Source organism: Rousettus aegyptiacus, unplaced genomic scaffold (assembly GCF_014176215.1).
Source record: "Rousettus aegyptiacus isolate mRouAeg1 unplaced genomic scaffold, mRouAeg1.p scaffold_m13_p_9, whole genome shotgun sequence".
NCBI classification, from domain to species: Eukaryota; Metazoa; Chordata; class Mammalia; order Chiroptera; family Pteropodidae; genus Rousettus; species Rousettus aegyptiacus.
The window spans coordinates 73,963,659-73,976,854 of record NW_023416312.1 but is presented as its reverse complement, the minus strand read 5'-3'; the positions used below and the strand labels follow the sequence as shown (position 1 = coordinate 73,976,854).

The window sequence follows — 13,196 nt, the reverse complement described above, 5'->3', positions numbered from 1 at the left end:
GATATAGAGAGCATACCATGTCATATATACGTATCTGTATGTAATGCGTGTGTTTTCTATCCTGACAATTCCACGCGAAGAAGGCAGCATGGACAAAGCCAAGGTCTACCCGCTCCTTTTAAATGCAGTGATTATTGTGGATCATTGCTAGGGGACCCTCTCCTTGCTTCGGACAGCTCTAAATTAAGAGGTTCCCTTTCGGTGTCGAATTAGCTGGAAGCAGGGTTCTCTCAAGGTTGCTGAAGGTGACAAAATACACTTGAAGGCATGATTGTCAGCTCTGAGCTGGGAAAGGAGCAGTAATAATATGCCCTCCAGGTCTAGGGATGGGGGAGAAGGGAGCAGGGCCTCATGCTGGCCTAGAGGGAGCCTCTTCTTCTGTTACCTTTGAAGAGGTAGGACCCTCCTGCTAGAACGGTTTCTATCCCCACGTCCCCTGCACAAAAGGGAAGGAGTGAACGGAACTTGGAGAGTACCGGATGAATGCCCGGCTCCCACTTCTCCATTAAAGCCCTGTGAGTAGCCTCTTAGGAAATTCCCCTTAGAGTCCTCTGTTGTGCCTGAGCTGTCACCCCGATGGGGCTCTGGCCTGCCTTGAAACACACCGTTCTCTCCTTAGGGACTCACCCCACTGTGTCTTGCATATCTACATGGTCCCAGTGGAGAATGGGTGGGGGTTGGGGGGAGGGGGCTGGAGGGACTGAGGTGCTGGGGGCAAGGTGGGCCTGTTTGTTTCCAATGACATTTTCTTAGCAATTTCCATCAAATTTACTAACCCAACGTGACACACAAAACAAACATACAGAGAATTCACAACTTTATTGAGAATACAAAAATGTGCTGTAAAATAGTGGGTCAGTGACTTTGTACTTTTATTTAATGCACTGAGCAGGTATTGGTGAACTTTATTGGTGGTAAGGTTTGCAGAATTTGAATCTGGCTCGAAAGCCTTTGAAAAAAACAATTTCACAGAGACTACTGCTTAGAAAATGGGGGCTATAAAAGGACCACTGGTGGTATGGAACCAGGCCCAGCCATGTGGGGGCAGGCCCCAGGGTGGCAAAGGTGCAAGAAACAAGGGCGGAGGAGGCAACAACAGAGGAGGAAAGGGCGGCATGGGCAGCAGAGGCAGCCCCAGCGGCAGCGGCTCCAGAACCCATATCCAAACTGGCTGAGGAATAAAGATGGCATTGAATGGTCTACGCGAGGGTATGAAGACTGGGGGGCCCAGGACCACGGGGGGCATGTTTCTGAACATTAATGCCCTCTGATGTCTCCTCCACTTGGCTCTCCTATTCTTAAACCAAACCTTCAATTGGAGAGAAAAAGGGATTGCTTTAGTACAATAGCATTTGATGTCATGCATGAAAAAAAAAATAAAATAGCAGCACAGTAAGCAATTCTCTATGCCCTTAAGATTTTAAACTGCGCCAGAGAAGACTATTTCCTTCTTGCTAAAGTATCTTCCCTTCAGTTCACCCACAGTGAGCACCAACTATGTGCTTATTGTTTTCTCTCCCCTCCCACCTTTAATATTACCTGTTCCCACTCTTAGATGCAGGTGGAGCTGAGGAATTGCTCTCTGTGCCTGCTGTCATTGCTATGCTTGGTATGTCTGCGTCCTCTGGGGAAGCAGAACATAGTAAAAAGTGGGTGCCTTCTAAAAAAAATGCTGAGGGAAACAGGCCCCATTTTGAAAAGGTCATCTTCAGTGTAAAGAATCAACAGGAGCCTGTTGGATTTTTAACCAAAATCTTTCCTGCAGGGATGCCTAAAGGGTTATTCATCATCTGAAACCTCTTAATAGTTAAAAAGATGGTATTGTGATGGAGGCTTGGTCATGGAGGCCCAGGGAGTTCGTGACTTGTTTGCTGGGACACAAGTATAGATGAAGCCCTGGACACTGCCTTAATATTTTAGGCTTTTGAGGTAACGGATGTTTAGACTAACTCAGTCCAAATTTACTAAAACTCTTAAAATCCTTACCCAGCCAAGTGTTTGAAGGTAAAGAGGCAAAGTAATAATAATAATAATAATAATAATTAATAATAATAATAATAAGAATAATTGTCACTGCTGTCAATTCTGCATGCTCCACCTGGCTCCACCCTTCAATCCTTCCTCACTCAGGACCAGGTCAGCTCACTCTGCTCTGGCTACAGTTCCAGGACCCTGGACTGGAGCTGCAGCTGTCCAGCACGGTAGTTTCCCCTAAGCCCTGCTATTCCATCAGGAGATCTCCACGTTACCCTTCATTCTTAAGGCAAGGAGGTGGAACAGGCATTTTAGGAAGAGAGTCACAACCATGTGGGTGAGAGGGTCACAGAACGACTCCTCCCTAAATATCTGCCAACTATTTTTGCAACTGAACAAACAGAATTGTCAGTTAGACTTCCTTGTCTTCTCAGTTTCCTAGTTAATGGGCTTTACATAGTATTTAAGTTTCTTTGGAGGTTTCCAAATGGCATATTTTAAGTCAGGGGTCCTCCGCCTTTGGGATGCAGATTGGTACTGGTCTGTGGCCTTTAGAAACTGGGCCACACAGTTTGAGGTGAGCAGCAGGAGAGGGAGTGAAGCTTCATCTGTATTTGCAGCCACTCCTGAGCACGAGCATCATCGCTGCCTTAATTTCACCTCAGATCATCAGGCATTACATTCTCTTTGGAGCACTATTCCCTGGTGCAATAAAGGTTGGGGACCACTGTTTTAAGTGGTTCTTCTCTAAGAGCTTTCTCTAGCTGCCTGAGGCCTCGTTTTCCCTTATTCATTTTAGATTGGGTCCTTCTGCTGCAAGAATATGTCGTCTAAAAAAGCCAGTGTAATCAAGCTCATTTGGGTGGAGTTCCAAGTGTACCCATGGTCAAATCTGCATAAATACAACTAAAACTCAAATTGGGCTATCCGAGGTTTAGGCATATAGGATTTCCATATTTCAAGTGCTGGTTTCATAAAACAAGTCTTACAGTATTTTAAAATAGATTGGGTAGAACCTCCATTAAAATTTTCTTTGGACAAATGTTGTACGATCTCACTTATATGTGGAATCTGAAAAAAACAAAAAAACAAAAAACTAATAGTAAAAGATCAGATTTGCAGTGACTTTGGGTAGAGAGGAGTTAGAGGAAGCTAGTCAAAAGGTACAAAGTTCCAGTTATAAGATAACTCTTGGGGATGTAATGTACAACATGATAACTTCATTGACACTCCTCTATGGTATATGTGAAAGTTGTTAAGCGAGTAAGTCTTATGAGTTATCACAGGGAAAAAAAACATTTTTTTAATTTTTTTGTTTGTATCTATGTGGCATGATGGATATAAACTAAACTTGTGGTAATCACTTCACAATATGTTGAAGTCAAATTACTATGTTGTACACCTGAAACTTACACAATGCTGTATATCAATTATATCTCAACAAAACTGGGGAAAATTTCTTAGAGGAATTCATGTCATAGAATTTAAAAATTGATAAGGAAATTTTCTTATTTGTTGCTTGTGGCTCCTTTTCCCTTCAGAGCACACTATGCAAATCCATGGAGTGGGAAAGGAAGTCATCAAGACTGAAGCGTTTATTTTCCTCTGAACTGGTTTTGCCTGTAGAAAAAAAGCAGAGGCCTAGTCCTCTCAAACCCTGGCCAGCCCTCACTACCAGCCCAGCCCATGGCCTTAGGATGCCAACACTTGGTGGCCTGCTTGGTCCGGCTGCCTTTCGGACAGCCCACCACCAGATCTGCATCCCGTTTCCATCACTGTGCTCACACACACTCTGCAGCAAAGCTAATAAACCCATCTTGATTTTTTTTCTTTCTTTCCTTCTCCCCTTTTTCCCCCAAATTATTCTTTGATACAACTTAGATTTTATTACGGTCTCAGAAATCACCTCTTGATCCATTGACCTGTAAGCTAGTCATCACTGACTGAGCAAATGAAAAAGTATTTCAAACTACCACAGGTAAGAATCCAGCCTGAACTAAGAGTCACCCCCCACTACCAAGAAATTCCACACAACCCATCTCTTCAAAATAGGACCACAGAAAAAGAGGAAAAAAATCTCTTAGGTATTAGAAATTCCTCAAGAGAATATTCCCTAGTGCATTTGGTAGTTTCCAAAATTTGAATGTGTGTGGTAACCCCAAAGCATATGTTTGACTTGATATTATGCTTGCCTAACACTTCTACCTTTCTTAGGTTGGTGGAACTCTGTTTGAAATTGTTGTTTTCATTTGTTTCTTTATTAGACATATTTCAAAGGTTGCAATTCCCCTTCCCATATCCATCATAATGCACAATCTACTAAGTTAGCAATGTTTTCAGGTTGACCTATCAAAATATTCCAGAAAATTAAAATTTAGGGCTACAGTTCTCTTCACCACTACACCAAACACTTAAAAACAACAGCAGAAGGGTTAGGCACCTGGACTTGGGGGACTATTCTTCCCATTAGTCTCAGCCTAACTAAACAGACATCAGCTGCTCATCTGTTGTGTTCTAATGTGTAAAATATTCCCTCCTTCCAATGCCTAAATATTTACAAATTCATCCCTTTTGCAATGAGCTTTTGCACGACTTTAAATAATTTACTAAAATTTAACTCTTTGGTACATTAATTTGAATAATTTCCACTTCACACTTAATCCCAATGTGACCTCAAATGGAAGTGTTATCTCAATGACACCAATGTTAGGAGTTGAGGTGTTGTGTGTGTATAATAGATATATAATAATATATAAGTATATATAGGTATAATTTATACAAAGGTGTATATATATATATATATACACACACACACACACACACACGAAAGTGTGTGTGTATGTATATATACATACATACACATATCTCTGTATACAAGAAATAGTATACTATAGTAATTTTCCAATTTGGAAATCATGTTCCCTCTGATAATGGGTAATTTCCAAAAACTAGAGTTTATTCATCCTATTTTCCACCTACTAAGACCCCAAACTTATTTTTCAATCATGGAAAAGGCAATAAAAACACACCAACTTGGGAATGTCCAGGACAAAGTTCTGCAAGTCCTGAAGTAGGTTTTAGAATGGCTGCCCTGCCAAATGGTTTAAAAAAAAAAAAGATTTACTGACCTGCACTCTAGCTTCAGGCACATTCATACGTCTCGCAATCTCCTGTCTGAGGAGAGAAAACCACACATGTTCAATATTCAGAGATGTGGATGTAAGTTAAATATAAGATGTTATTTCTTTCTTATTCAAATTTTTTTCAGGGAAACGTCAGTGATTATTTTCATGAACCAATTTCTGTACTAGAAAAATTCACGCTGTTTCAGGAAATTCAGTTGACAAAGGATTTCTAAAAAAACAAGTCTCATGGAGGCACGGTTCCCAAGAACATATGAAATTCTAATTTAGTTTTTTTAGTATTACCAACTTCAAAATGACTAAAAATCTCTGACTGAGGAAACATCTCTACCAACTTTCAACCATTGCTCTTAACCATTTTATAGATTAAATTAGATGCTTAAAAATAGCTTTATTGGCCTATATCTATCTATCTACCTATCTATCTATCTATCTATCTATCTATCTATCTATCTATATCTATGATGTACAGGATGGAGTACATTCCCAAATGTACTAATGCTAAAGAACAACACAAACTCTGTTGTTCATTGTTTGCGCTTATTTTCAAATTTTTAATCACTGTCACCGTCCCGCCCCCCACTATTCTGTAAAACCTAGCTGAGGCTTGCTTTAGAGACAGTTTGCTCTCAAGAACAAAATTAAAGGGATGCAGAAAAATCACTAGCCAAGATGAATAATTTTCAAATGCAGCATTTAAAAATATAAAAATCAATGCAAAAATAGTTTCTGATAAACAGATTTATCAACATTTTAAATTAAGGTAGGATCCTACTCTGATTTGCTCCACCATGCCTCCCTCAGGCTTCTCATCCTTATCCCTCCCTGCCTTGGTTCTAATAGAAAGTTACTGAAAATAACAGGTGCCTGCTGAAGTTTCCCAGTTTGATTCATTTAAATACTGCATACAATTTACTTTGAGTCCCAAAGGCATAGCTGTTACCCTGAACCGAATTGCAGGAGAGCCGCCCCCTGCCAGGCCTCAAATCCTCCAGGTGGCTTTTTGTTCAAAAGGTGACAGACCTGTGAGAACACCAACTGCCACTCTGGACACGCGCCACGTGTTCGCTGGAAAAGGCGCCATATCCTGGCAGTTCACTTACCTCATAAACAAGTTGGGATAGGCGTTGTGGCGGAAAATGTGCTCTAGCTCCTGCACCTGGACCTGGGTGAACATGGGGCACTGGACCACCTGCTGCCTGTCCCATGGCTGTCGACGCTGGGCAACGGCCTGGAGGGGCTGTTCTTCCTGCCTCTGCTCTCCGGGTTCTCCGCCACTATCGCCGCTGGCCTCGTGGTTTTCGTCATTCATGGCGCCTGGGGTGCCTGGGCCATCCGGGCCACCGTAACTGCCTTCTTCGGCTTCTTCTTTTTCTCCTGCTGATGCTGCTCCCTGCTCAGGTTTGGGCTGTATACCCTTTTCCTCTTCTCCCCCCTCTCTGATTAGCGACATCTCCACAGGCTTCGCTTCTGAAAAGGAAGAAACCCAAAGACAAAGATCAGGGCATTGTAGCCCAAGCTGTGAGGAGGGGTGAGGGGCTGGCTGCAAGGGGTGTCCTGTCTGCTCGCCTCTCCCAGGGAACGTTGGTTTCTTGGAATCGGCTGAGGCACGTGTCATGACCAGCACTAACCATGCAGATTTTCCCGCTCCTCATCGACTCCCAGGCTGAGGAAACCAGTGACATCCTGGCTTCGCTGGCGCTGAGGCTTCATGTCCTGAGGGCTGTCTATGGGGCTTTGGCTTCCACAGATTCTGCAGTGCCGCCTAGCTCCTTCAAAGTTCTTCTAAAGTCTAGTCAGGCTACAGTGTGTCTGATTAAACGCCCTCCCTGAGTTTATCGCCAGGTCCTGGTGGGGTGGGGGTGAGCCTTTTGAGGTGCGCATGCGGCAGGCGGTTGGCGGTCAAAAGGAAGGTCTACCTGTCAGAAGGACTTTGGTAGTGAGCATGCGTGAGATCATGGTGCCTAAGTGTATCACCTCATGTAATGTACCTAATGGATAAATGCTCCCTGCTTCTTGTTCACAGAGAATGGGTAAGGAAACAGTTAAAAAATGTTTAGTTGACCAATTTACTTTCAAAAAGATGATCACAGATGGAAATTGGACAGGCTTTGTATGACTCTGACCAAGTAGTTTCCTCCTCAGGTTAGCTCTTTCTGGAGCCAAACTACTGACATCAGAAACCTTGCTTACTGACCACTTACTACCTGGCTAACCTGAGTTGCTTATTCTCTCTTAGCCTTAGTTTGCTTGTCTGCAAAATGGAGATAACAATAGTATCTAACTCATGGAGTTGTGAAAATTAATAGGTATGATTTTTTAAATCTTTATAAATGACCACTCCTATTTTCTACTTCCATCTTTTTAGTAACTATTTTTAATACGGGCCCATGAGAGGAGATAAAGATGGTTATCATCTAAGTATTGGCAATGAAGAGAGCATGTTTTCTTGTGAAAATAATGTTCCTGCCATTTCTTTTTGTACATACATGTGGTTCAAACAATGGCTGCTGCATGTACAGGGTAGCAATGTGGGTAAGGACATGAAGGACAACTTGGCCTTTGTGCTGTAGGTTCTCACAATCTGGGGAGGCAGACTGGCCTATCTAAGAGCAGGAGCCCCCACAGTATGGAGGCAGACTGTCCAGCTCCACTGGTGACTTGCTTTCAGACCCTGGGCAAGTTAGCTAACCTCTCTGTGCTTCAGTTGCTACATCTATAGAATGGAGATCATGATGGTACCTGCTTGTTGGTGTTGTGAATTTATATGAAATCATGCAAGTAAGGCCTATGGTGAAGGCTGAGACAACTTGAGGTGATGCTGGAGTTAAGGAGTCAGGACTGTGTAGGGTCAGTCTGTACATGAACCTACACTGCGACTGAAGATGCCAGACATGGAGTGTAGACCCTGAGTGGATATGAGAGCCTGTGGAGCGGCACATAGTTCTGCTTGTTCATGCCAGTGACACCATATGGGTGCTCACTGTGCACCATGGCCTGGTTAATCAGTCTTATAGCCGTCACTCTCTTTAATTCCTAACCAAAGAAATGGAGGCTCAAGGAGGCTCAGTGACTTGCCCAAGGTTACACAGCCCAAAGGTAGTGGGTCAGAAGTCAAACCTTTAAAGACAGTTCTTGGTAGGCAGTGGTAGAAACAAAGTTGATTTTTTTGGGTAATAGGGTGTCCTTTGCACCTCACAGGATGGGTCAGACATTGGCAGATGTTGAGCAGGCTGTGCAAGGAATCCCAGTTAAAAGAAATAGTGTTAACAGCCCCACGAGGGACCAAGTGCAAGCTTTTCTCAGGGAACCCCATCACACTCAGGCTGGCCAGGAAAGAGAGTATATGTAAAATGTGTCCTTGAGAGAGAGCTGGACATGAATCATGAAGATAACACTATAGCAGGTGAGAAATAGAGTTTAAAAGGTGGGTTCGTGTCAAACTTATGGAAGAAGTTAGAATGCCAGCATTGGGCATGGTTAACTGTAAAGGTTTTGGTCAGGGGCAGTGACTTAATGAAAGCAGTGTCTTAGGATGTGGAGTAGAGGGGGAGAATCTCTAAGGTGGCACCTGGCTGAGTTCATTGCGGTTTTGGAATGGGGCACATTGTTCAGATATGGGGTTCCTGATTTGGAGGCCGTGTTTGGCCATCATGAAGACTGAGAGTCTCTGAACTTGAATGTAAAATCTGAACGTACTGTAATTTTAAGAGTGTGTGCACCTTTCATCAGATAATGAAGGGGTACGTGATGACACTAACCGCTCCCTCCTCCAAAATACAGAAGACCAGGGATTTAGTAAAGAAGCCAGGCTTTGGAGTTAGAATACCTGAATCTGGTTTCGTCGCAAAGCATTGCTCTTCTAGTTTCCTCCTCATAGCGAGAACTTCGGCCCTGTATTGTTGTCACGTGACACTGAGCAAGGCTCATCATCATTCCAAGCTTCAGTTTACCAACTGTAAAATAAGGTGACTGTTACTGCTACTACTATTAGCAAAAATAAAAATAATCATTTCACAGAATACTTTGTTTTTGTCTATGACTAATTTCATTTAGCGTAATGTCCTTTAAATTCATCCATGTTGTTATAAATAACAGTATTCCTATAAATATTTCAGTGTGTATCTCTAAAAGAACCAAAGTGCCTGATTCCTAATCAAGCCTCTTTCCATTATGCCACATATGCCACAGGTTAAACCATTGTGATAGGATATATTATGGAGTTACAGTAGTGAACATATTTGAAGGTTTCCTCTGTGGCTAGACATTGTGTTAGATACTTACATATGTTATGTCATTTATTTCTCTCATCAGTTCTATGACATAGATGTTGCTATTATTCCCATCTATTAGTCTCCACACAGAACTCCTTCCACGTATATATATTTACATATATAATATTTATGTATTACTTTCATTATTATCCAAGTATATTTATTTATTTGTATACAAGGACTAGAAGTAGTTCGGTACTATTTTTTTTCCCTTTAAGAAATTATGCTCCCTCTGGTAATGGGCAATTCCCATGAGCTAGAATTTGCATATAGGGATTCCACATAAATAATACTTTATGCACAATTTTTAAAAAATCAAAATTAATTATTATTATGAACAAGTAATCGAATTTTAAATACAGACAGGCCCTGACACTTCACTTGCATGAGCATTCATGCCTTACTCTTCTCATTCTGATCACCACCCTGATTCCAATCAAAGACTGTTTACAAAAACCTAGCATCAGGCTCAAGTTTCCCCCGCTTGATTCATTTTAATGCTGCATGAAAATATTTACCTCAGTGCCCAAGAGATATTGCCTCCACCCTGGTGCTTAAGGGCAGGCAGGCCTCAGTGGCTTTGAGACTCCTATTTGGCCTTTACCTCAGAAAAGGAGGGAAGAGAGAGTGAATGAGGTCTGAAAAAACACCAGCTGCTTGAACCTGCTGCTTTCACCAAGGAGGTTGGGGATGAGGGGGTGGGAAGAGATTTGGTAGCGGGTCTGCCCCCTGTCCCCAGGCTGCCTGGGCTCCAGAGCCTGCCCTTGAGGTTCACTTTGTCCATGGGGCCAGAGGTCCCAGGGCCAACTTGGCTGTTTGCTGGTGCTGCTGATGCTGTTGCTCCTTTCCTAGTTTCAACCATATTTTCTTCTTCTCTCTAATGCAATCATGGAGATCACAAGAGGATTCCTATCAAGAAAGGAGGAAAGGCAAATAGAGTGATCAGGGCATTGTGGGATTCAAGGGCAGGAGGAGACCAAGGGCCCAAGAACTGAGAACAGCAAAGACAGGTACTCGGAGTCCTGTCCACTCCGCTCTCCCACAGAAAGTTTGTTTTCTGGAGTTCACTGAAGCGCCTGTCCCTGTCCAGGCACTGAGCATGCAGTTCCTCCAGGTCCTTGCTGACTCCCACGTAGCAGGTGTTATCACAGCTCCACCCAGCAGAGGCTCCTTGTCCTCAGCGCTGTCAGTGTAGCTGTGTATCTCTGCAGACTCGGGCCCATGGCAATTCGTGGTTGGATCTTCTTGGGTGTCTGGTTTCTGTGACAGCACGTCAACTTCAGTACTACTTATTTGATGAGGGCTATTGGCTTTGTCACCACCTGTTGCTGTAGGTGGGGCCTGCTGGTGTGTGCATATGTTATATGAAATATTTTTTATAAATATACAAAATATAAAATATTGCACAACTATATAAAATATAAATATAAACTTTATACAGTTTTTAATAATGATGAAAATATATTTGCTGTTAGAATCATGTGCACTAATAAATGTTATAAAGAGAATGACTTTAATAAATCTTGTCAGCTTCAAAAAATTTTAAATGTTTTTATATTTTATGTATTTATAATTATAAATTATATATAATAAATGTGTACATATTAGCTATATTTATTGAATTATAAAATATGCAAATATTAAATATATAAATGATTTAAACATAATACATAATGATAAAGTAAATATAACATTAATATAATTTGCAATACATTTATATCATAAATATTTAATATGTTATTCACAAATATGTATTTAATATATTTGTATTAAACATATTTATAAATAGGTAAATATAAAAATATTAAAAATGTTTGAAGCTGACAAGATTACAGACATTCTCTTTATAACATTTCTTATTAGTGCATATAATTCTAAGAGCTAATATATTTTCTCCATGCAAATACTGTACAACAATTTACTTAAGAGTATAAATATATATATATGTATATTTGTGTGTGTGTGTGTGTGTATACACACACACACGATTTTACAAAGACCCTGAAAGGTTTCTGAACAATGAAGTCATGAGTTTAGAAAGCAGAAGGGTGCTTATGTCTTTGAGTTGTGTTCAAGTGTACTAAATGAGGGGTCTACATCGCTGTTCAGCTGAGTACTCCAGACTTGGTGGGGTGCCTGCCCAGAAGAAGGGACTTTGTTTTATTTTACAAGATGGTTTGGTTGTGGGAAGAAAAGAGGGAAGACCTCACTCTAGTCTTTGCAGGAAAGTTTGGAGATATCTTTTGACTCAGCCCTTCATATCCTGCAGCCAGTAATACCAAAGGGGCTAGTAGTTAAACTGAAATGATTTACTGGAGGCTGCTTGCTTTAAGTATTTGCAATGATGCTGAAATCAAAGCCCTCCATGCGGGAACTTGGGGTTGAGTTTGGCCAGCACTCTGGGTGGTCAGATGCATTCTACAAGAAATCCAATATGCTCCTTGAGAAAATTTAAGTGCTCCAGAGTTTTAGTAATTAATCCACATCAGAGTACAAGTGTAGACTCCAGCCCAGTGCTTAGCCTAGTGCTTAGTGCAGCTAAAAACACTTAGGAGTCCTTCATAATTAGTGTTGTAGTGAAGAAAAATATTTGGAAAATATTTAGAACAATGGCTGGTGCATAGTAAGTACTACACAAGTGTTATAGAAATATATGTGAAATATTTATGCCCAGATATTTTCAAAGATATACCACTCTGGACAATAGCAATTGAGTGATCTATGGGGGACAGTCTTAATAGCATTGTAGAAAAGGCAATATTTTGTGGGTTTTTGTTTTTGTTGTTTTAAGGAAGAAAACTCCTATAAGCTCAATAAACTTATTTTGAGCATGGATTGACAGAATTGTGGAATTGCAAGTCCACCTGGACGATTCCTAAGAACTAATCTTGAATATTTCAATCTTATGTGTAACAAAAAGAAGTGGGTTGCAGTTCTTTCTGTGCCTTGATATTTTGTGTATTATTGAATTATCCAAGATTTGATGGGATTTATAGGTATGAAGATAGCTATAAAATGCTTGAATTGTACACTTCTAAGTGTGAAATGCAAGAGCTTGTTTATATTTCATACTTTTTATACTCTGAGGAAAAAATTCAAAGAAAAACTAGTATTTGAGTACAAAAAAAAGTGATCAAGTAAAGGATTAATTTAAAAATAGCTTCATGAGACTTGGCATACACACACTCTCATGAAATTCCAGTTATTATAAATTGCTCCCATCCCCCACGTTGCTCAAATGGTTTTCTGTGAAAGTACTTTGGAACTAAGAAGTTAGTATCTTGGATTAACTGATGCCTGCTAGTGCTTTCTGATTACTTGCATTCTGTTTGTCACTTTAAAGGAAAAGTACAGACAAGACTGTTGGACCAGTATTGAGTTCTGTTGTTTCATTTATTAAAAATGAATAATTTTATTACCAAAATTGGTAATATTTAAAGCCTAACACCATTCTTTGTTTTTAATACTTGTTTCAAGCTCTTTAACCTCTTTATGAGTCAACTAATAAATCCATTTTCTTCAAATCTCTGCAATAGTTCTTTAAAATCACAATTGGTTAGCAAGCTGACTTTTATGTGCTCTAAACAAATAAATGTGAACTTTTAATATGTTGGGTACTTTTGATAACTGTATCTCCATTTGATATTTTCATTTGTATAACTCATTTGTGGTCTGGAATTTTTGTTAAGGCCAGTCCCTGATATATGATGGGATGTTCATTTTCTTTGCATTTAAAAATATCTGGATCATGAAGAAAAAGTGATGAAAATAAATTTAAAAACTGAATTACAAAAAATCTCTAGCC

At 40.6% G+C, this 13,196-nt stretch overlaps 1 protein-coding gene across 1 annotated transcript; it reads right to left on the bottom strand.

Moving 5' to 3' along the window:
• Positions 1–845: 845 nt before the first annotated feature.
• Positions 846–6,851, bottom strand: LOC107508049 (rhox homeobox family member 2-like). Its single transcript, XM_016139573.2, has 4 exons — positions 6,749–6,851; positions 6,221–6,587; positions 5,103–5,148; positions 846–1,309 (listed from the first exon to the last, which is right to left on the bottom strand). The coding sequence occupies exons 1-4, from the start codon at positions 6,828–6,830 to the stop codon at positions 983–985; spliced, it is 822 nt and encodes a 273-aa protein (XP_015995059.2). The 5' UTR covers positions 6,831–6,851; the 3' UTR covers positions 846–982.
• Positions 6,852–13,196: the final 6,345 nt, after the last annotated feature.

Excerpts from the sequence above, each read along its gene's own strand:
- LOC107508049 (XM_016139573.2), bottom strand. The coding sequence starts at position 6,830 with ATGAAGCCTCAGCGCCAGCGAAGCCAGGATGTCACTGGTTTCCTCAGC. Across the intron at positions 6,588-6,748 it reads GGAGCGGGAAAATCTGCATG|AAGCGAAGCCTGTGGAGATG; the intron begins GTTAGTGCTGGT and ends CTTCCTTTTCAG. Across the intron at positions 5,149-6,220 it reads TATCCCAACTTGTTTATGAG|ACAGGAGATTGCGAGACGTA; the intron begins GTAAGTGAACTG and ends TTCTCTCCTCAG.